At 39.9% G+C, this 26787-nt stretch overlaps 5 protein-coding genes across 5 annotated transcripts; 2 read left to right on the top strand and 3 right to left on the bottom strand.

Moving 5' to 3' along the window:
• Window positions 1-9738: 9738 nt before the first annotated feature.
• On the bottom strand, window positions 9739-12108 carry BDBG_09465 (AT hook domain-containing protein; the record flags this gene model as incomplete). Its single annotated transcript, XM_031724019.1, has 4 exons — window positions 11977-12108; window positions 11548-11889; window positions 10055-11478; window positions 9739-9972 (listed from the first exon to the last, which is right to left on the bottom strand). The coding sequence occupies exons 2-4, from the start codon at window positions 11840-11842 to the stop codon at window positions 9739-9741; spliced, it is 1953 nt and encodes a 650-aa protein (XP_031581432.1). The 5' UTR covers window positions 11843-11889; window positions 11977-12108.
• On the top strand, window positions 11426-14572 carry BDBG_09464 (uncharacterized protein). Its single transcript, XM_002620139.2, has 2 exons — window positions 11426-12902; window positions 12982-14572. Exons 1-2 carry the CDS (start codon window positions 12411-12413, stop codon window positions 13477-13479), a joined length of 990 nt encoding a protein of 329 aa, XP_002620185.1. The 5' UTR covers window positions 11426-12410; the 3' UTR covers window positions 13480-14572.
• A 385-nt stretch (window positions 14573-14957) lies between these two features.
• Window positions 14958-18287, top strand: BDBG_09463 (chromatin assembly factor 1 subunit B). The gene is made up of 6 exons (XM_002620138.2): window positions 14958-15423; window positions 15487-15502; window positions 15575-15677; window positions 15741-15980; window positions 16053-17154; window positions 17218-18287. The coding sequence occupies exons 1-6, from the start codon at window positions 15320-15322 to the stop codon at window positions 17996-17998; spliced, it is 2346 nt and encodes a 781-aa protein (XP_002620184.2). The 5' UTR covers window positions 14958-15319; the 3' UTR covers window positions 17999-18287.
• Window positions 18288-20167: 1880 nt separating this feature from the next.
• Window positions 20168-22571, bottom strand: BDBG_09462 (protein phosphatase; the record flags this gene model as incomplete). Its single annotated transcript, XM_002620137.2, has 3 exons — window positions 20168-20563; window positions 20901-21053; window positions 21129-22571. 3 exons carry the CDS (start codon window positions 22569-22571, stop codon window positions 20168-20170), a joined length of 1992 nt encoding a protein of 663 aa, XP_002620183.1.
• Window positions 22572-22731: 160 nt separating this feature from the next.
• BDBG_09461 (uncharacterized protein) lies at window positions 22732-23474 on the bottom strand (the record flags this gene model as incomplete). Its single annotated transcript, XM_002620136.1, has 2 exons — window positions 22732-22941; window positions 23193-23474. The coding sequence occupies 2 exons, from the start codon at window positions 23472-23474 to the stop codon at window positions 22732-22734; spliced, it is 492 nt and encodes a 163-aa protein (XP_002620182.1).
• Between the last annotated feature and the right edge of the window lie 3313 nt (window positions 23475-26787).

The following is a 26787-nucleotide window of genomic DNA, read 5'->3' as shown; positions in this document are numbered from 1 at the left end:
AGAATAAACTGTGAAAGATAATCATTCTTTCAAAATCAGAATGAGACTGAGACTGAAAATTAAAATCAGTCTCATTCAGTTCATTCAGTGATTGCTTATATAATCAGAATTTGATAATAAGTATTAATAACATTTATGAAAGAACTAAATACATTCTTATACAAGTTTATTCTTCACTTTCTCATGAAAACTACACTTCTCTGATATACTGTGATCAAAGATATTAAACTGTCTGATAATTTCATGTTTTATAATCATGAGTTTCTTGATTTTTTCTTCTTATAATTGTTCTTGATAATAGTGATAAATATCTTAACTTGAGTTGAACTTTCACTTCATTCTCATCTCTGTCAATGAAATTATCAGAATATCATATATTATCAGTGCAATAGTTGAATATGTACTCTCAACAATTTTTTATAACTCTAGAATTGATTTGATGTATAACTTTATCAGATTATCTTGAAGATAGTGATCAAATTCAGTTTTATAAGTATATAGTTTTGCCTGATTTTCAGTTGTAATCAATATATACAAGTTCTGTTTCAAAGTAAGTATTATAGTTCTATATAATATGAAGTATTATCAAAGATTATTATTTACTAGAGAATTGTATTTCACTGTCTTCACATCTTAAACATCTGCTCATTCAAATCTCTGATAGTTGATATTGTAGTAGTCATAGACTAATTTAACATACAAGTCTCATTTCTTCTCTGTTCAATCTTGAGAAGTGTAGATATTAACTTAATAGAAGAGATCTAGTAGAGCTGCTACAGTATAGTACTCTGTAAAAGATTATTCAGTTTTGCTGTAGTACTATGCTAGTTTATCTCTTATAGTAATAATAGTCTGTGCTATAGCATCATCCCAGACTGAATTTCTTTTTAAGTGATTCAACTGCTTCTTAAGATAAGTAAATACACTATTATACACTCATCAAACTGACTGCATCATTGATGTACAAGTGATTGAGACTGTCTTTATTATCTTATAAACTAAAACAGTAAATTAATCACATATTTTAACTGAGTTCACTTCATAGCAAAAAGTTTCAATATCTGAATCTTTTCTCAATCAGAGTATTGCACTCAATGATCAATTATCTGATATAATCAAAGAGTCTGAACAGTTATCTTATATATTGAACTTTATCATATTCTAACATTCTGTATCATGTTCAGTGATGTAACTGATTTATTTATTTATTAAATATCATGAAATTGTTGTTATTGTTTAGAGAAGGTATAAATTGTATTAGCAATGTTTCAAATCTGTGATATTTAAATTATTAGTCAATCTATTCAAAATTAACAGTAGCATTATTAAAAAGCATTATTAAAAAGTATTATCAAAAAACAATATCTTTTACACAGTGAATGTAAAAGTTACTGGAGTAAGTACTTTCATCTCATTCTCATTTCAAGAATCAGCCATCTCATTATTCATTGTCTCAATGTTAAGATTCTTTATCAGTGTTTACATCACAAGTTGAATCACATGAGCAATGTAGAGAATATGACCTTGTTTATCATTTCAGAAATACAAAGTCAATTTTTATTTCAAGCTCTTCATTATAGTGTAGTTATTCACAGCATTATCAGTTGTAATTATAAGAAGACTGAGACTAATATCTTAATAGTCATTTTTAATCACTGTCATTAATATCTTCATCATATAATTCTCAGTATGACTACTGATCAATGATTTAAATTCAATTAATATCTCTTGATAAGTTCAGTTCTCATCAATGTAATAACATGTAACTCTCATAAATGCAAGATTGTTTGTACTAGTTAGACTGGCCGGTGGGACCATGAATTTCACATTTGATCTTATTTGATCTGGTCTTATACATTTCTTGGCGTGAGTCTCACCAGAATCAAGCATCAAAAACATCTGAAAATAAATCATTTCTGAGAGAAATGATGTGAAAAATGATCAGATTTAATGCAAGAACAGTGAAATGAGAGTAATTTCTCAAAATAGACTGTGAAAAATGATCATTCTTTCAAAATCAGAATGAGACTGAGACTAAAGATTAAATTCAGTCTTATTCAGTTCATTCAGTGATTACTTATATAATCAGAATTTGATAACAATTATTAATAATGCTCATGAAACAACTAAATACAATCTTGTGTAAGTTTATTCTTCACTTTCTCATGAAAACTACACTTCTCTGATATACTGTAATCAGAGCTATTAAACTGTCTGATAATTCTATGTTTTATAATCATGAGTTTCTTAATTATTTCTTCTTGTAATTCTCTCTAATAATAGTGATAAATATCTCAGCTTGAGTTTAACTTTCACTTCATTCTCATCTCTATCAATGAAATTATCAGAATATCATGCACTATCAGTGCAACAGTTGAATACATACTCTCAACAATTTTTCATAACTCTAGAATTGATTTAACATGTAAATTCATCAGATCATCTTGAAAATAGCAGTGAAATTCAGTTTTATAAATATGTAGTTTTGCCTGATTTTCAGTTGTAATCAATGTATGTAAGTTCTGTTTCAAAGTTAGTATTATAGTTCTATGTAATATGAAGTATTATCAAAGATTAATACTTATCAGAGAATTGTATTTCACTGTCTTCACATCTCTAACATCTGCTTATTCAAATCTCTGATAGTTGATATTATAGTAGTCTTAAACTAATTTAATATACAAGTCTCATTTCTTCTCTGTTCAATCTTGAAAAGTGTAGATATTAACTCAATAAGAGAGATCTAGTAGAGCTGCTACAGTATAGTACTCTGCAAAAGATTATTCAGTTTTGCTGTAATAATATATCAGTTTATTTCTTACAGTAATAATAGTCTGCACTATAGCATTATTTCAGACTGAATTTCTTTTTAAGTGATTCAACTGCTTCTTAAGATAAGTACATAAACTGTTATATACTCATCAGACTGACTGCAGCATTGATGTATAAGTGATTGAGACTGTTTTTATTATCTTATAAAACTGAAACAGTAAATCAATCATATATTTCAACTGAGTTCACTTTATATCAGAAAGTTTCAATGTCTGAATCTTTTTCTAATCAGAGTGTTATATTCAATGATCAATTATCTGACATAATTGAAGAGTCTGCACAGTTATCTAATATATTAAACTTTATTATATTCTAACATTCTGTATTATATTCAGTGATGTGACTGATTTATTTATTTATTAAATATCATGGAATTATTATTATTGTTTAGAGAAGGTACAAATTGTATTAACAATGTTTCAAATCTATCATATTTAAATTATTAGTCAATCTATTCAAAATTAACAGCAGCATTATCAAAAAGTGTTATCAAAAAACAATATTAAAAAGTATTATCAAAAAATATTATCTTTTACAAAGTGAATACAAAAGTTACTTGAGTAATTACTTTCATCTCATTCTCATCTCAAGAATCAGTCATCTCATTATTCATTATCTCAAGATTAAGATTCTTTATCAGTGTTTATATCACAAGTTAAATCACATAAGTAATATAGAGAATATAATCTTATTTATTATTTCAGAAATGCAAAGTCAATTTTTGCTCTAAGCTCTTTATCATAGTATAGTTATTGACAGCATTATCAGTTATAATTGTAAGAAGACTGAGACTAATATTTCAATAGTTATTTTTAATCACTGTTATTAATATCTCTGATATATAATTCTCAGTATGACTACTGATTAATGATTTAAATTCAATTAATATCTTCTGATAGGTTCAGTTCTCATCAATGTAATAACATATAATTCTTATAAATGTAAGATTGTTTATACTAGTTTATGCATTTACTGTGAGAGACACTCTTCAATGATTCTTCAACTCTGATTCTAGATATTTTATATTAACTTTGTAGTATATCTCAAGATTAAACTGAAGACATGATCAATGTGAAATATGAAGATTTGAATTAAGTATTTAAAGAAGTGTTCAGAATTCAGAATTTTCAATTGATTAGAGAGAAAGATTCAGAGATGTATATATACAAAGTAATTATTTATGAACATTATCAGATAAGAGTTATGAAATCAGAGTACTGATATGTAATTATTTTCACATGATTTTCTTCAAATTAGAAAGTTAGTGTTATCAAAAATTATTATCTGATAGAGTATCTTACCAGCTCAGTAGTAATTTTCTAATTATTGTTCTTTTATTATCTGCATTCTGATGACTTCAGATGTCAGAAAATTTCATTAGAGCTATAATTAGTTTATAATAAATATTTTTAAATGAGGTTGCAGTGATTACAGTAGAGAGCCCTGATGACTGAATGATTAATGCGGCCACCTGGTAGCACCTTGGCATGGGAAACCAAGGCGTGTGAGTTCGAAACCCGCAGGGGATACATTAAATCCAGAACTCAAGCACCTTAGGTTTCTAATAAATACAGAGATGTACAAATTGCTTCAATGAATCACTCTATGTTTCTGAGCTGGGAAGTTATTATTGCATGTATCTAATTGTCACTTCTTTGTATTTTCCTATGTTCTTGTTATCTTGGTGTGGTCTCAACACCTGTATTTCCTCCTGTATAATCAACACTTGACCTGTATTTAACATCACGCAAGGACTCATCATAAGCTCCGCTTGCATATGAGTATAATGGAAGAATAATAATAATAATAATAATAATAATAATAATGATTACAGTAGAGAGATAACTCTTCAGTAATCTACAATACAATCTATTAATAATTATTTCATAGTTCATCTCAATATTTGTGTTGAGTTTTTCATAAATTTCATAGCCTGAAATCAGATGTGAAGAATGAAGTGATTATCTATCATGATTAAAAGAGAGCATTCTGTGTTGAACTATAAATAATACAGACTTTGTAATTCACAGTGATTTCTTGAAGAGTTTGTGAATCTTTAATAGAAGTTAAAGAAGTGAAAGAAGTGAATTCAGAAGATATAATAAAGATATAAGAAAGATAATAGTTTATTTTTAATGAAGATATAACTGATCACTGATATATATAAGAAGAATTATTATAAGAGAAAATAATCTTCTATCTTAGCTTAGTTATAATTTTAGTACTAACTGAGATTGAATATTATTAATATATAAAAGTAAATAAACAATCTTGATTAATCTCTCTCATATTTCTTGAAATATAATAATATTGTAAAAGAGAGTGTTATCAAATTACATTATCAGATAATATTATTAAAAATATATTAATATTGTGAATATTAATATTGAAAAAATGTTGATACTTATACATTATAGTGATTTGTAAATCATAATAGTTAAATATATATATATATATATATTATTTCTGACTTGATTACAACTTGTATAATATTTTGTAAAAACTCAAAATTAATTTTAATTATTAATAATTATGAACTTATAACTAACTAATATAAAAAGAAAAAAACTTTTTCTACTCATTATCTTTCTTCTCTTTCTCATTCTTCTTATTATTCTTTATAATTTACTTTTCATTCTTCTTCTTCTTCTTCTTCTTCTCATCTGAGATGATAATTATCTCAAAATCTCTCTTCACTATCTTCTTAGAGAAGAGTTTCTGCTGCTCTTTCTCAGTCAGATTAATCTATAACTTAAAATCCTGCATTTTCTGATCTGCTATCTCAGGTTTCATCTCAGTAGTACGCAGATTAACATGCTCAGAGAGTAGAACTGTCTTCTCAATATTCTGAATTATGAAGCATATTCAAGATCTGAATAAGATCTTAATTTTCTTCTTCTTTACTAGCTTCTGCTAATCAATTAGAGAACAGAAGTATTATTAAAAATCATTATCTCTTAATAAATAAAAAACTTATCAGTTTTAACTTCTTTATCTCTTACTTTAATACTCTCTTACTCTTCTTCTATCACTGCTTATTTACAGTAATACTCTTCTTCTCTCTCTCTCTCTTTATCTTAATCTTAAATTATTTTCAGAACTTCTTCTAATCTCACTGCTGCTATATAAAACTCTTCACTATCTTCTTCTTCAATCTTGTACAGACAGTGTTATTCACATTATTTCTATACTTAATTCACTCTAAATCTATCAGAAGTGTTACTTAAAATCATTATTATTCTACTCTCTTATAAAGTCTCTTTAAGATATTATAATATATTTTACAATCTGTCTTCTCTTACTTAATTATCTTCTTCTTCTCTTTCTTCAATCTATGATAGTACTCACATGTCTTGATGATCTGCAGGACCGCAGAATATTTGAAGAAGAATGACATAATTGATTTCAGTGAGTATTGAAGACAGGTGAAGATAGAAGAGATGACCAGAAATAATATAATAATAGTGATGATAGTAATGATAATAATAGTGATAATAATAATAATAATAATAATAATAATAATAGTGATGATGATAATAATTATGATAATGATAATAATAATAATGATAATAATAATGATGATGATAATAATGAAAGGGAGAGTGTATTGAAATATATTACTGACTTATCAAATATAAAGAGACTCAAAGAAAATATTAACAGCTTTCAGTGATGTACAGAAACAGCTACAGTGTTACATAGTAATATCATCTTCATTTAATACATATACTATTGATATTCTTTATATACAGTTATTATATAATCTGTATCAGAGATACATGCAGAAAACAGATCTTTATTACTAAGATAAATAATTGCAGCAATTCTCTGTTTTCATATTATAAAGATAAGTTATTCTCATTTCTTTCTTCTCTCTTTTCTCTTCTTCAATCAATCACTAATTCCCAGCTGATATGAAAACTATTAAAACACTCTCAGAAACTCTCAAATTGAAGAGTATAGACTAATCAAATTTTAAATACAGAAGAAATCAAATTATCTTCTACAGATTCAATTACTCATCTTCTCTTAAATAAAACAGCAGTCACATTTCTCTCCCTCTCAATCAAACAAAACATAGCCTGTGAAAAGCAAGTATCATATCAGATTATAATGACTAACACAGTCTCAGCACACAGAGCTGTATATATGCAGAATATGCTGAACTGAAAGACTGTATAAATTGTAAATCAGTGACAGCATCTCAGAGAGAGCTGTGCAGTGTAAGAAAGCTGTAACTCTCAGTCATATACACAGAGAGTAAATCACTGCAGTAAGTTTATATGTATTAAAGTAATGCTTTTTAATAATACTCAGTCTCTGATATAGTGAAAATAGAGTCTCTTCATAAGATTTATTTTTATCAGAAGTTAGAGAATCTTATATTTCTCAAGATCATCTTCACATGTCTTATCTGTGAAATTGATGAGAAGAATCATTGATTTCAGTATTCTGTTCTTAATATTGTTCAAGTAACAGCAGAGTTCACTCTAATTATACTTTTTAAGTGTATGTTTTCTAATTATTCATATTTATACAGATATATACTGATTATTTATTAGATAATATTAAGATAATAACTTATTACAGCTGTGTTACTCTCACTGTAAGAAATACACAGTTGATAATAAATATTATAAAGACTCTGAGAAGTAAGTATTTTAAAAGTACTACAGCTCTGTGATCTTAATTATTTTTATTTTTATTTTTTATTTTTTTTCTTTTTTTTTTCTTTTTTTTTCTTATGATTTTTTCTTATTATTGTTTTATTTTTTGTTTTTTTATTGTTTTTTTTTGTATTTTATATTTTTTTTTTAATTAAAATGATATTAATTATAATCTGTGTTCAGAAAAGTAATGATATTTGATAACACTTTCTATTGAATTTTCAACAAATAAGCACTATATTATGATATTATGTAAGTGAGAAATGATTTCATAATCTCATTTAATGCTATTTTTAATAATGAGATCAGAATGATAATATGACTAAGAATTTAAATATATTCTTTATCTAAGACTAGATTTTTATTTGAAAAGTGAATCTGAAATCTTTAATATTTGAAATAATGTGATTTGAAATTAATGTGATAAATACAAATTATAATCAGAAGTAATACTTTTAAATAATATAATAACTGTAAAGTTTGATTCTGATCTCAGACACGGTCACATAATCAGTCTATTCACAACTAGAAATGAGAATCAAGAATGACAGAGCTTTATCATTCTGTAAGATCTGTGTACAGGTAAAAATAACATGTTTAACATTCATATCAATAATAAGAACTGTTAAACTGATGATAAGATTCTTTATGAATCTTGCAGATAATAGCTGTACACTATATAATAAAGTCAACCTCTCTACTCAGAGAGGAGCTAATTATTAAATAAGTATTATAAATGATGCTACATACTACAGATGAATTATTCTTATAATATCAAAGAAGGAGATCACTGTGCATTTGATAAAGACTTAAAATAAAGATTAAATATCAGAGAAATAATGATCTAGCAGTTACACAGAGTCATTATATTAAGAAGATTCTTGAAAATTTCAGTATAAATAAGATAAATTCAGCTGACACTCTGATAATAGCTAGTATATAACTGGAATTCTCATCTGATGAGAGAGATGAATTAAATGATAACTTTATAACTATGAAATATTATCAAGAATTGAAATTATTGCAGTATTTAATCTCACACAGCTGATCAGATCTGATATTCACAGTTAACTATCTCTCATGTTTTAACTTATATTTATACAAGACATGTTGAGCAGCATTGAAGCATGTTCTACATTATATTAAGAAGATGAAGAATTATAATATATTGTATAAAAAGAAGATAGAAGATGATCTGAGTTCTCTGATATACTGTAATTCAGACTGAGTAGATGTGAATTCTTAATATAAATTAACTACTGATTATATTATATTGATTAATAAGTCACTGATCTCATAGTGATTGCAGAGATAGATATCTATTATTAAATTAATTACAGAAGCTGAATATATTACAGCTAGTAAGACAGCTTATAAGATAATTTAACTAAATAATATGTTATATAATACTGAATTAATAAATGATGAAAAAGTGAAAATATGCTTATATCTATAAGTTGATAATAAGAGAGTAATGAATCTAGTAAAGAGAGAATTCTTAATACAAAGATTATACTATATTAAGATCAGATATTATATTCTTCATAATTTAATTAAAAAAGAAGAAATCATGATAAAACATGTTAATTCTATAGTGAATATAGCTGATGATCTTATCAAGTCACTGATGAAGCCTGCATTTGAAGATTTTATCAAAAGAATTGATATTCAGGAAATTAAGAAGAAGAAATGATTAAATGATAATGATAATACAGTGAATCAATGAATTTTGTATATATTTCTCAATTTTTACAGTAATTGCTGTACAGATGTCTTTTCTAATGAGAAAATCAGGATCTGATTGATGTAGTTAATTATTATTGCATTTTTGAAAGATATGAGGATGGGAGAGGCCCTGGGTGGCGGCTTATAGGCCACGGCGTAGCAAGGGGGGGTGTTGGTGATTACTACACCTACCCTAGTCACGTGCCACCCCAACCTATCCATTTAGTGTAACTCGCGTAGATAGATTACACACAACACAACAACGTTATCCTCCAAGACAACCGAGCAGAACAGAGGTTTGAGTCTGCTGAGATAAGTATTGATTGGGAAGCGAGCTACATCATATCAGGCATGACGAAACAACCTTGAACGCCCTGAGGTATACCTCATTGCTAGAAAGAATAAAAAAATGAAAGTAAAATAATCGGAAAAAGAAAAGGAAAAGGAAAACGCGAAGTATTGGACTAAATATGGGCTAGTCCAGGTACTGTGAACAACCAAATGTACTCAAGATTTAAAAATACTCCAGCAAAGCAGCCGTGCGCTCAAGCTGACTATTGAAGACTCTAATCTGATTCAAGATACCACTATGTGACCCAGGCGCCGTAGAGCTGACATCCTGAGCGACTGTCCGGAGGAGAAACTCAAGGCCGATCGTAGGGTCTGCGCTATGCTCATCGTCCACTTTGCGGCCACGGTCCATCGCAAGTTGAAGGTCGTGGAGGGAATTATTGAGATTATCATGTGCCTTATTGGTAATTAGTCAATAATGTGCTGTAGGGTTAAATGTAAAAGTAAAACATTAATCGCGCGATGCATGTAAAACATACCATTTTTAGTTGTTCCTCTTCAGCATATTTCCGCCGCACCTCATCGATCCGCAAAGCAACATCCTCGCGCTCTTTCCGCAATGCAATCAACCGATTCCGGAGAGAAGCCAGATCCTGTTTCTCCCCTTTAAGGCGCGCGGATAAAACGAAGTTGCTATCCAGAAGCTCGCTCATATCGAAGAGCCGCTGCTCAAGCTCTGCGCCGAACAGCTCCACAGCTTTGCGTTTCCGAGTCCACTCTGCCCGTCTTGACGCATTAGACTCCTGCTTGATGCCGTCTGCTAGTTTGGAAGCTGTTTTCTCGAGCGTCTCGCGGCAGATCTGGCCAAGGACGTCGGCCGGGTTTACCCCGCTACGGCTGGGGTATTTATGACGCCCGGATGGGTCATCCGCCTGAGCTGTTTCGCTGGGTGTACCTTCATCATCGCCGGTCATACTCTGGAGAGCTGCAAGGTTGGCGAAACGGTGGACAATAACAGGGACAGTGGACCCGCGAGGTTTTGGCTCGTTCTCGGTATTTTGGTATTCCGTAGGCTTTTGTCTGCGTTGCTTCCTCTGTGGAGGTTTCGGCTGGCTGGGTTCCGCCGGTGTGCGCTCCTCTACCGCGTCCTCTGGCTGTAGCTGTCGTGCCTGGCGGCTACGTTCTTTGACTGCCCGGCTTGATTTTCGCTTTGGTTTTGTCGCCCTATCAGGCGAAGTAGACTGCCCCTGCAAGTCTTCCTCATGTCCTGCACTTTCTTTGTCGTTGACTTCATCTACAGGGTTTTGGTCTAGTTCTTCCGACGCTGGAATCTGTTCCTCAGCTTGATTCTCGCTGGCTTCAACAGGGTCACGAGGCAAGCGGTGTTTGGTTTTAGTGGCTATTTGCCAAACAGATTTTCTCTTCCTGTATTTCCGCGTCGGCAGTTCAACGGGTTCTGCAGCGGGCTCTTCAACATCTCCTTCATCCAAGTCATGCGGTTTAGGCTCTGGTTCCAGCACGGGTTCGGATTCTTTTTCAGGTTCCAGATCTGGCTCCGGCTCCGGCTCTGGCTCCGGTTCAGGTTCAGGCTCATGGTCCGGCTCTCTTCTCAGCTGGTCAACAACGGAAGCTCTTTTTCGCCTCTTATATCCCTGAACAACCGATTTCCGTCTTTTACTTTGCAGGCGCTTTTTGGGAGGATGCGGCTGGCCCTTCTCCTGTAGTGTGTCGACGGGCTCGGCATTCTGTATTTCAGGTTGGCCATCCGGGGCTGGTTGAGCATCGCTTTCTTCTCTATTCTGGCCTCGTTCAGCGGAGGGTTCGTGACGTTCATGCTCAGCTTCACTCAGTCCGGACTGTGTATTGGGCGAAGATCTCGCGTCACGTGCTGTTGTTCTTGGTTCAGTTTCACGTATATCGCTGCGAATGACGGTGTCTTCTGGAATCGGCTCAGAAGGCACTGCTGATTTATTGAACATAAGCAACACGTCGAATGTACTAATACCTATATAAAAATTTAATAGATTCTTACCAATTCTTCTCCTTTTGTGCTCTCGTCCATGATCTGGGTCATCATCCGGCGGGATGTCGAATACTGATGTCCTGCGAGGGAGTGTGTTTGTCCGGTTTCCAGGTGTGCTTCTGCTGGAAGATGGATCTTGAGATCTAGTAGGAGTCCGTCGAGTAATTTGCGGGGAAGTTCGTCGTCTGTGGTCTGGAGTCGGAGTCCTACGTGAGGAGGAAGGTTGTGTACGCGGGATGGTAGGCTCCGGCACAGCTGTAGTAGGTGGAGCGCCTGGGGGAAGTATGTTTGGAGCACCGAACATAGAATCGAAACCAAAATCGATATCCTTTGCTGCTCGATTACTTGACACTCAATAACAAATCAGTCTTTTGCTTTAAGTTTTATTTCTATTGTCACGTTCATGGGCCACGGCGCATGCTGAGAGGTATGACATACCCGGCCCCGCGCTGGCGCATCAACCGCCGCTCCTCTCGATCTATTCGCAATCCACATGTTAGCAATTAACACCACCCATGCATATACAGAGCAGGAATGCAATCATACTTGAAGCCATCCCTGTTTTGGAGCCTTCACGCTCGATTGATAAACGCGACTGTTCTGACGCGATGCGATTAAAGCAGTGTTGATTACTATCATGTGACGTCGGCGGGAGCTGACCGAAAAGGGGTTGGCGCCATTTAAACCCCAAAGAGGCAATTCAGAACTTCCGCCCGAAAGATGTAGAGATAGAGCTACGATTACATTGAGAAAGGAACACCGGAGACAACATATTACCTCTCTAGTTGCCAATTAGCTGCCAATTAGCTTTGTTATTCTCGCCGCACAATTGAGGAATATATATACGGAACCCGAACAACGGCGTATTAGTGATGGGTTGGTTTTGGGGTAGCTCTGACGGGAGCGATCCCACAAAGCAGCTTGACCCGTCTCTAAAAGACTTTCTCCAGCAAGAAACACCCGCAAGATATGACCCTGCAACCGTCCAGCCTCCATCATTACCCCAATCAGAACCATCACAAAAGCCACAATCCTCATCCCAACCAACACCCGCCGACGAATCCACCCCATCCGACAGGCCGTCTGTTCCCTCCGCCTCCCTCTTCCCCGATGGCCGCTATGCGCACCTTTGGAAGGGCTATAAACCCGTCGCAGAACTAGAAAGCTCCAGCATGTCGCCAGTAGAAAGGGTTATTGACCAGTTCAAAAAGCGAAAGGAGGTTTTGAACATGGCGGCGTTAGAAAATTGCGCAGAGGAACAGATGGATTTGTCCCTCTGTTTCAAGTCAGGCACGGTGAAGGAACGAGCAACGATGTGCAGCGCGAAAAACTCGAAATTCTCAAGATGTTATTCAATGCAAATTGTAATATGTTCCATCTCCCTGATGTTTAGTTTTTTTCCTAGGTGGTATTATACTGATGGCTCGGTCGGCTTTCTGCTAGAAATTCCTGCAAGCCCTAGGATATGCCTCGTCTTTCGAATTTGATGCAGATAAAGAAGAACGAATCCAGATGCATGCAGATAAGCTATATCATCAAATGCTAGACTACGAGCGGCGCGTAGAGGAAGCCAAAGCCGCGGGCCTAGAACCCCCACCCCCTCAATCTCTCTTCAAACCAGATTTCCAACCGTCTTCACCTTCAACTGCTCCTACAACCACAAACACTATAACAACAGATTCTCAGCCGACAAACTCAGACCTTGAAATCCCAGGCGGCGAACAAGTCCCTGCGGGCGTGAAATTCCCAAAGCCACTCAAGGACATGACGCCACATGAACGCGAGTTGGAGTTACAGGTGTTACACAAAAAGCGAGCGCAACAGGACATATACCTTGAGGAAGTCGGCCCGGTGCTACAGGCGGAGAATCAAGCTCGTGATAAGCGCAGAGAGAAGCTTAGTGGCTGGTTTGGTGAGACGATTGCGAAGTACCTTGCCTAATGGGCACTCGGAACTAAAAATTTAATATTGGTGTATGTATTGTATATATGATGCTGGCGGTTACCTCTTCAGGTTATACCGCTTCCAGATGATTAAATTTCGCATCCTGCATCCGGAGTGTTGGAATTGGAGGGTATCCTCGACTTGCCCCGCCGAAAAGAAAGGGCACAGGACATGGCTGCTTATTTTTTTGTTATTTTTACTTCCCTCCTTGCCGCCACTGGTTGATCTAAAAAGTTCCCCCCGTCATGCATCCTCCGGCGTACGATTTCAAGCAATGATGATTTCCGAAGGCTGAACCTGACGGTTGGTCCTCAGACTGTATGATTATATTGTATGAAAATATTATCAAGATGGCGACACAAAAGCCATTTCTGTCATTTCTATTCTAAGCCTCTTTGGCAAAATACAAAATCTTTAAATTACGCCAGAAGCACCTGGGTTAAAAACCCAAAAATTCTCCGGGCCCCTTAGGCGAAGGCAGCGCGCAGGCCTAGTACTTTCCTTAACACTCCACCGGTCATGGGATTTACAAATGGAAATGGCCCATGGCTCTGGTTATAGCTCCGTGTGGTTGATGGGTTCGTCATGCCGCATGCGTGGGCCGGTTGATAACCTCACAGTAGCACAATAAAATGGTGTCTCCCGGAGACGGATATATCAGGTAGTGCAGGCGACGGCCTAGAAGTCACCCATTATTTGGCTGCCAGTCACATATAGTTATAACAAATTGGTTGATGGGTGTTCTTCCCCCGCAAGTTATATGGGAACCAATGGCGAAAGTATTAGGTTTGGGGAATATGGCTCGAATTGCCCAAAGCGGGATTGTGTTTTTCGCTTTTGGGGCGAAACCACACCAGATTTGAGAGTAGGCAGGTCAGAAAAGCATAAATGTGATATTGTTATACATACGGAGTAGTTACTCCGTAGTAGATTGGTGGCTCCCACGGTCCACGACTTGAAAGAAGAATAGGCTTTTGGAGCTGGCGAATTGGACCAGGCCAATTAATTGGTATCCTCTTTGACTAGTTGGCTGAGAACTTGCAAGTGAGCCGCCGCATGTTTTCAATCAATGACTTTCAGCACAAGGCTGGGGTAGTGATAGCTTACGTAGTTAGTAGTATTCTTCTCAATAGTTGTTAGCTTGAGGTTGGTATTATATTATTAATGTTTTAGTAGGTTGTGATGGCCTCAAGCTGTATTCAGGGTATTCCGTACGGAGTTTTTCAGCTATTAAATCTGAACAGCTATATTTAAGGTAGGGTAGGATAACATTGATTAATATGGCTTGTTTTACATCTCAGCTAATGTAGTTATCAGATAAATTGTTTTTTTATGGTCAGTTTGATGGTGTAACTTAGCATTTAAATAGTTAGTTATTTATTATTATAACGTTAGGTGGTTTGGGGTCGTTCGTGTTTGGGAATGCAAACAAAAAGCACCTGACTTGCTTCCTCAGCTTCAACTTCCAACTTCATCTTTTGCTATTTAACTAGTTACAAACTACAACTTCTCCTTCGTCTCTATCACTCAACCCGATAGATATATTTATCACCTTCTACCAATCACCCCCAGCTCACCGCCATCCACTACCTGCTTGCTCTGCTGTCAATTCATATCCTATCCTCTTGCATTCCATATCATCCCTATCTCAGACTCTCAATTCTGCCTCCGTTTATCTCCTCCCTGCCATACAGCTTGTGTCTCTATAGCCCTCAGCTAACACAGCTTGATTCACTCCCTGCATAACCGGTAGAACATTAGCGCTGCTCGAGGGCCTGAGGGGTCCTCCATCTCCCCGTCTGTCTTCCAGACCCATCGCCAATTGTCCTGGCACATCATGAAGGCTACTCCTCTCCTTATCTCCTGGCACGACGACAACGCACCTATCTACTCCACTCATTTCGATCCTCACGGCAAAGGCCGACTCGCTACAGCGGGAAAGTACGTTATATTTCCTGTTACATCTAAAATGCTCGGATTGATGCTAACACTAGGTTCTATTAGTGATAACAATGTTCGAGTATGAGAATCCATCCCTCCTCTTTATTCACCCTCACTCTCATGACAACGCCTCAGCTAACATCAAGTTAAGTTATGGAAAGTCGAAACAATCGGCGAGGAGCGAAGAGTTACATACCTTTCGACCCTCATTAAACACACACAGGCAGTAAACGTTGTCCGCTTCAGCCCTAAAGGTATTTACACGCCGCATCTACTCCTACGCGGAACTATTTATTGATATCGGTTGTATTATATAGGCGAAATGCTAGCATCTGCTGGGGATGATGGGAACGTGCTGCTTTGGGTTCCTTCCGAACTGCAGCCACATGGAAGGGCCCTGGGAGAAGACCGATCCGATGACAAGGAGACATGGAGGGTGAAACATATGTGCAGATCCTCTGGGGCCGAGATATACGATCTTGCTTGGTCTCCTGACGGCGTTTTCTTCATAACAGGCAGCATGGATAATATTGCGCGAATATATAACGCGCAAACCGGTACGGGCTACTTTATCCCATGGATTTATTTTGAGTAAAGTAAGATGTCTAACTTCGACGGGCATTTTGTAGGTCAAATGGTTCGCCAAATTGCAGAACATTCCCATTATGTCCAGGGAGTTGCGTGGGATCCTCTCAATGAATTTGTGGCAACGCAGTCCTCGGACCGATCAGTGCATATTTACACACTGAAGACGAAGGACGGGCAGTTCACGTTAACATCCCACGGCAAATTTGTCAAAGTGGATCTCCCCGCCCGGCGCATATCTTCAAGTAGCCCAGCTCCTCCAGATATTGGCCTGAGAGGTCAATCTTCAACCAGCAATGCTTTGTCATTATCTTCGCCTGGCCCATCAACGCCTGGAACCCCAATGACAACAGCCTTGCCTATGGATCCTCCACCAGTATCCCATAGTCGCCGTTCTTCCTTTGGTTCCTCCCCATCAATGCGACGATCGGCATCACCGGCGCCCTCCATGCCACTCCCCGCTGTAAAACCGTTGGAAGTATCCTCTCCAGGCCTTTTCGGAGGACTTGGAGTGAAAAATGCCAGCATCTATGCAAACGAGACATTCACGTCCTTTTTTAGACGTTTGACATTTGCGCCAGACGGAAGCTTACTTTTCACGCCCGCTGGACAATATAAAACTTCGCATGGACTCCACGGCGATCCTCCTAAGACTAGTGAAGAGGTGATAAATACCGTATATATTTACACTCGAGCAGGTTTTAATAAACCACCGATTGCTCATCTTCCAGGACAGAAGAAACCGTCGGTAGCGGTCAAGTGCTCACCTATTTTCTATGCCTTACGGCATGGGACAAAACCTACCCGACATATCACGCTCGACACCTCGTCTGGCGAAGATGCTTTTCCATCACTCCCGGATTCCGCGGTTTCTGCAACTACCCCAACAAGCAACCCCTTCATGGAACCCCCGCCGCCATTGAACACTTCGACATCTGACCTTTCCCGCCATCTCACTTCTCCCAAGACGACTGAAACAGAAAATGGGGCCACACAAGGAGGGCCTAGCCCTGCCTTCGCACTACCGTATCGGATAGTTTATGCTGTTGCAACGCAGGATGCGGTTCTTGTCTATGATACCCAGCAACAAACACCAATCTGTATAGTGAGCAATCTGCACTATGCCACATTTACAGATTTAACCTGGTATGTTCTCCCCTGGGTTGATACCTGCGCTCAGACGTTAAACACTAACATATCGCACATCAGGTCAAACGACGGCTTAACGTTAATAATGAGCTCATCAGACGGATTCTGCTCAACCCTAGCCTTCTCACCAGGAGAGCTTGGCCAAGTCTATAACCCCAGTTCAAGCGAGAAGGCCGAGCACATTCACCATATTTCTACTACCTCCTCCACAAACGCTACTCCTCTCCCCACGCCGAGCTTCGCGACATCCCCCTCCCTTTCCAAGCCAAACCCAATCTTCTCCGCCCCCACACCCACTAGCACAACAACCACAACAACCGCCACCGTCATTCCGGCCCGTCCCGCCAGCCCAGCCGGCTCCACAACCTCATCCATCACCCAACTCTCCGCAGGCATCCCCCAACTCTCAACCTCAACCTCCGGCCCAGGCTCGAATTCCAACTCCATGGTCATAAACAACCCAACACCCACCCTGGGCTCCGTCCCCTCCGTAACAGCCACAAACTCCGGCCCACCACCTCTCCAACAAGCCGGTCTACCACTAAGCACGCCTCCCCAAACGCCCATGTCCGGCGTCTCGCACAGTGCTACGAGTTCTGTCAGCGGTAGCGTGCTGGGGAAACGGGACCTGGGAACCGTGAGCGAGTCGGAGAGGGATGAGAGCAGGGAGAGTGGGAAGTATAGTAGTAGGGATAGTGGAGCGGATTTGGAGGGGGAAGTGACCGCTGCTGTGCCAGCGGTGAAGAAAAGGCGGGTCGCACCGACTCTGATTTCTGGGGTTGGGACGGTGACGACCCCAGTGACGGCTGCGTTGGCCCATCCATCCAAGGAGGCAAAATGAATTCGATTGAAATAACTTCTCCGAAGGGATAGCAGGATATGAATTATATGCTTCAGATCGGGCGTGGACGGTTTTTTTCCCCTGCTTTTCAGTTTTCAGTAACGAATTCTTGACTAGGACCGACAGGTATTGTTATTTGTTATTTTTTTCTGGTTTCTTTTATTGTTCGTTATTGTAATTGCACTTTTGATGAAATTTTGATATCAGGCGGGGCCGTCATTTTTTTTTTATATCTTTGTATGTCTCCCTTTCTCACTATTTATTGTCTCCCCATCTCAGTTCAGCACCTGTTTCCCACCACCCCTTGCGTTCTGAAATTTACTATTGTTTCGGTACACAGCACAATAGTCGTGCCTATTTTCCATTGTCCATGTCTATTTCCATTTCCCCCTAACACTTTTATATTTTATACTTGTTTTCATTTTCCTCTTCAAATTTTGGTTTTCCCTTCTCATGTCATTTGCCACTATAATTTCCAACTTCTACTTTTTATTACCACCATTGATTGAATGAGAATACTATGATGACATACTGTTACTACTCTTATCTATGCACCCTTTGAGAGGAATGATCTTTGTTCAGCTCAAATTTATGTCTTTGCAATCATTTCTCTCACCACATCCACCTACAAGTTACTATCATAATTTCAATTTCTTCCCTGTTCACTGTTATCTCAGTGTCACTTTTAGAATCTATATTTTCTCATTATGCACTTCAGCTTCAGAGAAATAACAAATAAAAAACTAACAAATAAAAAACTATCTCACACTAGATAGTTAATCAACTAGTTCTTGTGTATTGAATGTGCAATGCAACACATCATCATTTGTAACATTTAGAATAAAACCAGATTTCAGAATTTGTGTGTTACATATACATACATAAAAAATGCACAATGCACGCATATGTATAGCAGTGTATATATACATGGGTAGGTATGTACATGTACAATCAGCATCCTTATCAAGACAAGCCAATGCCAAAGTCAAAAAATGATACAAAAGAGTCTACTACTAACAGCAGAACCAGAGCAAGAAGAGCAAGAGATAATCACTACAGTGAAGCATATACAAATTCAAAAGAACTGCAACACAAAGCAAAGCAATCATTCAAGCATCACGTAATAGAACTCATTCAGCAAACACAACAGCAATTTATATGTATATGTATGAATCTGGACCCTGGTCAGAGAAGCTCAGCGGCAGTAGCAGTATGCAGTAAAGTGGAGCAAGTAGTCATATATATATAAAAAAAAAGAGGAATCCAAAAGGGAAACTGAAGATACAACAGAATCGCTTCCGGAATGTTTTGAACGGACCTTGCGGCACCACGTAGTAATACCGACAATATACCGACAATGAAGCACGGGAGTTGGGGAGTGGGCGGAGTGAAGATAAAAGCAGTTTTTTTTTTTTTTTTTCTTCTTTTAAGTAGAATAGGAAAAGAAAAATGTGAGATAACAAGCAAAACTATGAAGTAGTTTGTGGTTTGTGAACCGGAAGTGGAACATAAAGTGGGATTTGAAGTGATGGCGTCCTGGGGTAATGGTGGTGGATGGGCCTCTGGTCGTAAAGAGGAAGAAACAAATGCGGGCTGCATAAGCACGGCTGAAAACGAGATGTGGAGGAGGGATAATTTCACAAGACAAAAAAAGACACTTTTGTTGGTTTTTTAACGTTTAACGTCGAAAATAAAACAAGACGGGCGTACTAGGTAGAAGTAACTAAAAGTGGCTGCAGAGTGAATAAGGAGCAGCATCGACAATGGGCCAGATATAGAGGCAGCAAAACCAGACTAATTGTTGAGAGAAAATGAGAAAGAATAGTATAGCGTAAGGATACGAATGAACAGGAGTGAGAAGGAATAAAGGGAAATAGCAAGGGAGCAAAAAAAAAAAGAAAAGGAAAGAAAAAAACAACCAAGGGCAAGACGATAGAGAAGGAATGGAAAAACGGGGATCGCAGGTAATGAATTCTCATATCCCATAATATCCATCCAGCAATTTAGCACTCCTCAAGAAGATGTCCAAGGGAGTCTTTGGATTCTCCTTCAACTATGATCCCCTCTTCCTACCCACTGACCGGTTCGTCCACGCGAAAGGTATAGACACAAGACACATATATATGCTCGAACCCAATCGACTAAGTGTCTAGGAATATAGAATCCGCGCTATCCATCGACGCTTAGGAGCGGCCCCTGTGCTCCCACTATATGTGGACTGAGATCCCGATACTCAGTATCGTTATCGTTGTCGTTGCTAATATCGTTATTACCGTCGCCGTCATCATCATCGTCATCTTCCTGGCAATCACCGAGACCAAGAATATCGAGGGGAGGCATGCGTCTCATTTCAGAACCATACGCGACTGCACATTGTTCACCAATGTCGGGAGGATAGACATCCGGAGGCGGGTAATTCCGGAGAGCGGTGGACTGGTTGGCAACAGCTTTCGGGGAAAGGATCATCGGCGGCGATGCCAGGGAGGAATTAAGGCGGCGGAGCCGTGTACGGAAGTACTGGAACACCATAGGCGACAAAGGACTTAAGGCGGCACTGTCATCATTCTTCACGTACAAATACAGGGAGTTAGAATTTGTTTCCGTGTTCGGGACTGGAAGTCTAGAATGGTGGGGTATTTCTAGCTATTGGTAGTATCCAAAACGAAAATATAAAACCCACAAATTAAGCATGTTATAGATGTCAATATATGGTATGGGCAATGACGTCTCCAAAAGTTGCTCGAGTTTAGTAACTCTGAGCGGATACGATCGCAGGCTGTTGTTATATGTTTAAGTAAGTTTAGATCCGAAGTAGATGGCAAGTATAATATATCGGTAGACAAGAGAGGTTTCCTCGTAAGAGCTGGATATGATATTATGAGGAAGGGGAACAAAAGCTTACAGGACTGTTCAACATGCTGTTGCGCTTGTTTCTGCCTTTCTTAATGTGGCTCTTCAATGCACTCGAATCCAGCGGCTTCAACAGTTCGAAACTGCAGAGTAATTCAGCAGAAACTGACATGATCGCCCCCCAGTTGTCAAATTCGCCGCAGTACTGCAGAAGAAAAGTTAGTTATCAATTTGGCATGGAAGCAGTTTGAAAAATCCGAAAACAAATATCAAAACTTACATTTGGAGCAGAAAACACGGTGACTAGGATCCGATCATTGAAGAACTCGTAGCCATCCTCGACCACCATATGCGCCCGACACACAAGGTCAAAGTCATGGCGCTGTAGAAAGTCCATGATGACTTTTTTCCCGAAGCAATAACTCACACCTCTCTCGTTGGGTTCCCAATCATCATCCATATCAGCAGGATCACTCCAAAGAAGGTCGTTAAGTAACCCGTAGTCCGGAACATCTGTTGGGCGAGCAATGCCACGGATGTCATCCATGTGGGCTAAACTTGGCGACAACCCACCATGAACGCAGAAGATCTTGCCAGCGACAATGGAGGCGATTGGCAAGCAATTGAAGGTATCGACGAACGTTTTCCAGATTTTGATATTGCATCTGCGCTTGCACTCATCGTAGAACCCGTAGACTCTCGTCACATTGGCGCACTCGTGGTTTCCGCGGAGCAAAAAGAAGTTCTCGGGATATTTTAGTTTATAACACAAGAGGAGCAGGATTGTCTCTAAACTCTGCTTGCCCCGGTCGACGTAGTCACCGAGAAAGAGGTAGTTAGCGGCTGGGGGGAAGCCGCACATTTCAAACAACCGAATTAGGTCGGTATATTGACCATGGACATCTCCCACGATCTTCACAGGTGCCGAGAGCTCGAGCAAAGCTGGCTGGGAGAGGAGCACTTCACGGGCTGCCGTGCAGATAGCAATGATTTCAGCATTTTTCAGACAGACAGCTTTGGTGACTTTAGCCGAATATCCTGCATCCAGAAGTCTTGTAATCATCTCATCGACATCGATTGATTTCAAGGCACCGATTCCCATTCCAGGCGAACCGTTTGTACCTGACTGGTCTGCAGCCGCTGCTGCATCATGGAGAACAGGGTTTATAGCACCTTCCCTCTTAATGAGGATCGATTCTCCTGGCTTCAAATGAATGGATGATGGGGTTGGACGTGACGGGGGAGCGTCGGAAACATGGTCAACTTCGCCTGACTTGCGCACGTCATTGAGGTTTTTATGGCCACGGCCTAGGGAAGCAGACTGAGAAGGGGAAGGAGGGGGGTCTGGAGCATCTACGTAAGAACGCTGATCATCCGACGTCGGGGGCTTGGCTGCGGGAGCGTTAGTGGTCGAGGAGATCGAAGAGATGCGATTAACTCGGGAATTTGCGGACTTTGCACTGGTAGCGGACGCGATGGAGCCTGCATCTGATTTGTCTGGTGAACCGTTCTCACCACGCGATAGGGTGGAGATTGAGCCTCTGGGGCTATCGTTCTTCTCGCTTTTCCCACCGGGGATTTTGGAGCGGATAGAGCCGCGGATAGAACGGGTTGAGTCTCGAGTGTCTGTTCGAGAGAAGGAGGGGTAGGATTGGAGGCTGTCGCCGGACTTTTCTTGAGCTAAAGGTGCACCATCACTGCGTTTCGATTGTTGCTGACCCATCGTACGTGGGCGACGCGTCTTTGGGTGTGACAGGCAGAATAGGAAAAAGGGGGAAGGGGGGGTAGAGAGTTATGCCAGCCGCCGTATCTGTGGGAAATTCTCAAATTCCCCGGTGACAACAGGCACGATGCTCTCTTCGCTGTGTGCGATCGGCAACAGGTTACGGCGGCCGGAAAAGAGTGGAGAGGAAGAACAGGAAACTACTCTCCACAAAGGGTCTTGTCAACGCCACTCGCGTCGCTGTAGTGGAAATGTCGATGCCCGGTTGATGATCCACGATTTCGTAGGGAGGAAAGGCGGGGGATGAAAAAGGCTTCAATGGTGACTTATCTCCAGGACCCGAAGTGTTCAGCGGATCATCTGGAGGTACCTTTAAGACAAACGGGTGGAAATATAGGGTATTGCGGGATTTAGCGAGGGGGTATCAGGCCAGTTCAGGTCGTGAATTCTTTTGAAAGAGGCTCTGGTAGAAAAATATCGCTGTTATCTCAAGAGGTCAGCTGGGTGTAGGGCAACGATGGATGGTAGACAGAACATAAAGCAAGGGAGCAATGGAGCGAAGGAAGGGAAGGGTAGTGTGGGCAAGCGACATCTATAGCCAACAGCAATAATAATACATACTGGAGTTGAAGCCTGGAGGAGGCAAGGTTCAGGGAAGCTGGATGAGATATTCGCCTCCCAGGTGGACAGACCAGCCGATCTGTACGATGGGTGGGAGGAGTACAATACAACAATACAGTGGCGGATAATAACCCAGGCAAACCACAACTTCAGCAAAACAATAGCAGAGGCCGGATAGCGCAAAATCTCAGACGGCAGAGCGGACAGAATAGCAAGATCCAAGACAGGAGTTGTCCGTGAGATGGAGTGGTTGCGTTGAGGATGCGAGAGCGACCTGAACATCTAGAACTCTGGCGATTCGAGATATGCGCTAGCTGACTCATCGCGGCTCATCCGGAGCATCATCGGGCCGAATCTAGATTCTCCCGCTTATATAAGACGCCGGGGCGGGAAGTATAAATAGCTACGCATCGCTACAACTAGTATCAACGAGATTCTAAATGAAAGTTGACAGAATGAACATACTAAACGGGATTACGCAGAGAAGTACTGTGGATTCCTCCATGAGGGCTGCTGAACTGGGGACCTGCAGCTGTGAGACGCTACATGCCCAGACTTTGAAAGTGTGACAGCATACATGCCACCAATCCACTCTTCTCCCTGAAGTATCCTGCCGAAACATCTCGCTGATGCACTAGCCATGGCAAGAATGGATCTTTACTTGCTGATTTTGGCTTGTCTTCTCCAGGAAGACTCTTTGTTGAGACGGCGAGATGCATCCAGATCATTCCATGCTGGATGATATCCCAGTTCCATATCAGGGCTCCGGCTATCTAGAAATGAACGGGCCATTTGCTGCGAGCACCGCTTTGTTGTTAATGAAAAGGGGTGCAAATACGCACAAGCACGTGGTCCTTTGCCAGATTTGGCTCCAGGTATCACCGCTCCGCTTGGCGTAGAGTATGTACGCGGTCAGAACCACGCCCAGGCCCAATCCCGCGCCACGAGGAAGAGGATGACAATCCGGGGGCTTGAAACCCCTCTAGCTCCTTTGTCAGTCTTGCACAGCATGAAAAATACCCAGATCCGTGGAATATAAGGCCGGGTCTCCAGGACCTTGGCGTCGGTATGCTCTGACTGAAATATATTCTCCTCCGAATCTCTCCGAATCTAGGATCTTTATCACACCTATGGAAGGGTGATTCGCCCGAGGCTGCCATCCCATATCTCTCATACATAGATGCGTTCTGCGGAAAGGGAAGGTTTTGAAGGGCCAAGAATGACTCCCGGGTCTGTTACTTTGAAGGTCCACTGGCTTGGCATGTTAGCCCCCCGCTTTTTTCAGTGATGTCATGAGCAAGTGGAAACGGAGCTGCAGGAGTCCTGAGAATATTAGGGTTTTGCCATTGTCTCATACCAGCGCAATTGCAATAGCTGAGTACTTGAATACTCTCTCGCTTGGGATGAGAGTGGCATAGCAGAAATATCTCTCCTATCTTCTAAATTCAATTTACACATCAGTCATCTCGAATGATGCAGGTCAATTTGTTGTTATGGAATCCGAGAAAAGTGGCATATTCTCTATTGAATTCCGCCCAGGGTATTCCACTATACAGCACACACTGGCGCGGGATCTCCGTGTCAGTGGTCGAGAATCCCCATCATTACAGAAAGATATAAATGGGTATACTGTGGCTTTGTCAAATTCGTTGACGGGTGATTAGGGGCCCGATCCAGAGGAATTCACACATTTCTTCCGGTTTCTTCTTCTGTTATGTGTGCCGTCTGCCGATTTCCCGCGATTTGGCTGTTCCATGGAATGAATTACCGCCATCCTTTATCGCCATTCATGCTATGGCTAGACAAGGTTTGATTGAGTGTTGATATAAGAACGGTAACTCCAGACTCCAAATATTCATGTTGTTCAGTTATGTCATATGACCTGTGCAATTTGAGCCTCACTGGGGTTTGTGGTGTATAAGCCAAAATTACCTAGCCATCGGCATATTAAACCTTTCCCTGGCTTTGATGGATCAATTGCCGAGTTTCAGCTTAGGCTTTGAGATTGGGCAAAATCAGAGATGGCCTGGCGAATCTTTGCGCCATTTACTCTGTACTTTCCTTTCAGGAGTTAGGAAATCTCGCTTATGCATATGCTGAGACAGCACGGAGTACAGCGTATGGATTACTAGGAACGCGATCTTTCTAGATCTACAAATCTAACTTGATGATCACGTACCTTACCTAATCATTATTCACAAATGAAGCAGGTGGCGACCCCTGCAGATATATCCAACCTATGCATTCCCTGTGCGCTCCTCCAATAGTAATTAATTTTTGTGCCTGGCGCTTAGTGGTGACCGTGATGGTAAAGGCAACTGTCCTTGAAAACTCTTGAATCATCAGTGATCAATCGGAGTTAGTCATCTTAGTCTCTTGGTTTGGACCTGTTATAAGTAGAGATAGCTAGGTATATATCGTACTTTTATGTTGTTTGCGTAGTGAGAAGAGCAAAGCAATGCAAGAGGAACACCCACCCCGGCAAAAAAATGAAACAATCACCACAGCAAGCTAAACTCAAGCCTGCCAGCGCCGTCCTCATGTTATGGCATGAACGTCTATTGACATAGGCACACACACTGGCCGCCCATGCACATAGGCCCCAACGCGTGCCCCATGCGTTGACAATAAGGTAGATAAACTAGCACTTGCTGCACAAAACAGCTTGACGATGCTAGCCACTCTAGCATCCACCTTGGGACTGACGTTGGGTGGTATAATAAGGGTAGGGCTCCAGCGCTGCAGTGAGAGCACAGAATAGCTCCTTATCCACGATCTTGTTCACATTTGCACTGTGCTTGATCAAGATGCGGACGACATCCTCGTGCGCGAAGAATGCAGCCGCGATGAGCGCCGTGACATATTCTATACCATCTGGATTTACAGCGTCCACCTCGGCCCCCCTGTCAACCAGTAGCTGAACTATTTCAGCATGACCCCGCCTTGCGGCTAACGACAGTAACGTTTCTTGCAGCCGATCATTCAATCACCGCCCCACCACGAACTCGCTCAATTTTTCGAATAAGAACCCGCTGATAGATCCATCGAAGAGCCCTCGATCATACGAGCATTTTGACCACATCGCCGACCGCATACCCCTTGTGGTGGTGGAGTTATCCAGCTGAACGTGAACCAGACGTGGTTCAAAACTCCTGTGTGGGATTATCCCCCATTCCCCCCTACCACACCACAACCCCGGGTCAAATTGCCATACAAATTGTAAGGTGAAGAGACCTAGCCATATGCACCAATCTTCTTGATTTTGGAAAATCCCTGACCTGTAATTGTGGAGATATCTGAAGAGCAACCTCCATGAAAACCCTGTCTATCTTTGATGTTCCAAAACATCAACACCAAGTCCCACTCATGTAATGTAATCATGTCAGGTCACGTGATCTGGCTTACTAATCCTTCCACCATATAACTTTCCACAAGCTAGCAACCTTTCAATCACACAAGCTTTACACCTTCCACCAGGTTATGGAGACTCATTTTTGCACAAAATCACTGGCCAATTCGGGATTTCCTTGTCAATATAATCATTTATTTGGAACTACTGCTTTCATTTTGATACCCTCATCAGAAAGTTAAAATA

Source organism: Blastomyces gilchristii (genome assembly GCF_000003855.2).
Source record: "Blastomyces gilchristii SLH14081 genomic scaffold supercont1.45, whole genome shotgun sequence".
NCBI lineage: Eukaryota > Fungi > Ascomycota > Eurotiomycetes > Onygenales > Ajellomycetaceae > Blastomyces > Blastomyces gilchristii.
This window is presented reverse-complemented; position numbering and strand designations above follow the sequence as displayed.

Coding starts and splice junctions, on each gene's coding strand:
- BDBG_09464 (XM_002620139.2), top strand. CDS start 12,411: ATGGGTTGGTTTTGGGGTAGCTCTGACGGGAGCGATCCCACAAAGCAG. Junction 12,903..12,981: donor GATGTTATTCAATGCAAATT/GTAATATGTTCC, acceptor GCTTTCTGCTAG/AAATTCCTGCAAGCCCTAGG.
- BDBG_09463 (XM_002620138.2), top strand. CDS start 15,320: ATGAAGGCTACTCCTCTCCTTATCTCCTGGCACGACGACAACGCACCT. Junction 15,678..15,740: donor TGTCCGCTTCAGCCCTAAAG/GTATTTACACGC, acceptor TGTATTATATAG/GCGAAATGCTAGCATCTGCT. Junction 15,981..16,052: donor AATATATAACGCGCAAACCG/GTACGGGCTACT, acceptor GGCATTTTGTAG/GTCAAATGGTTCGCCAAATT.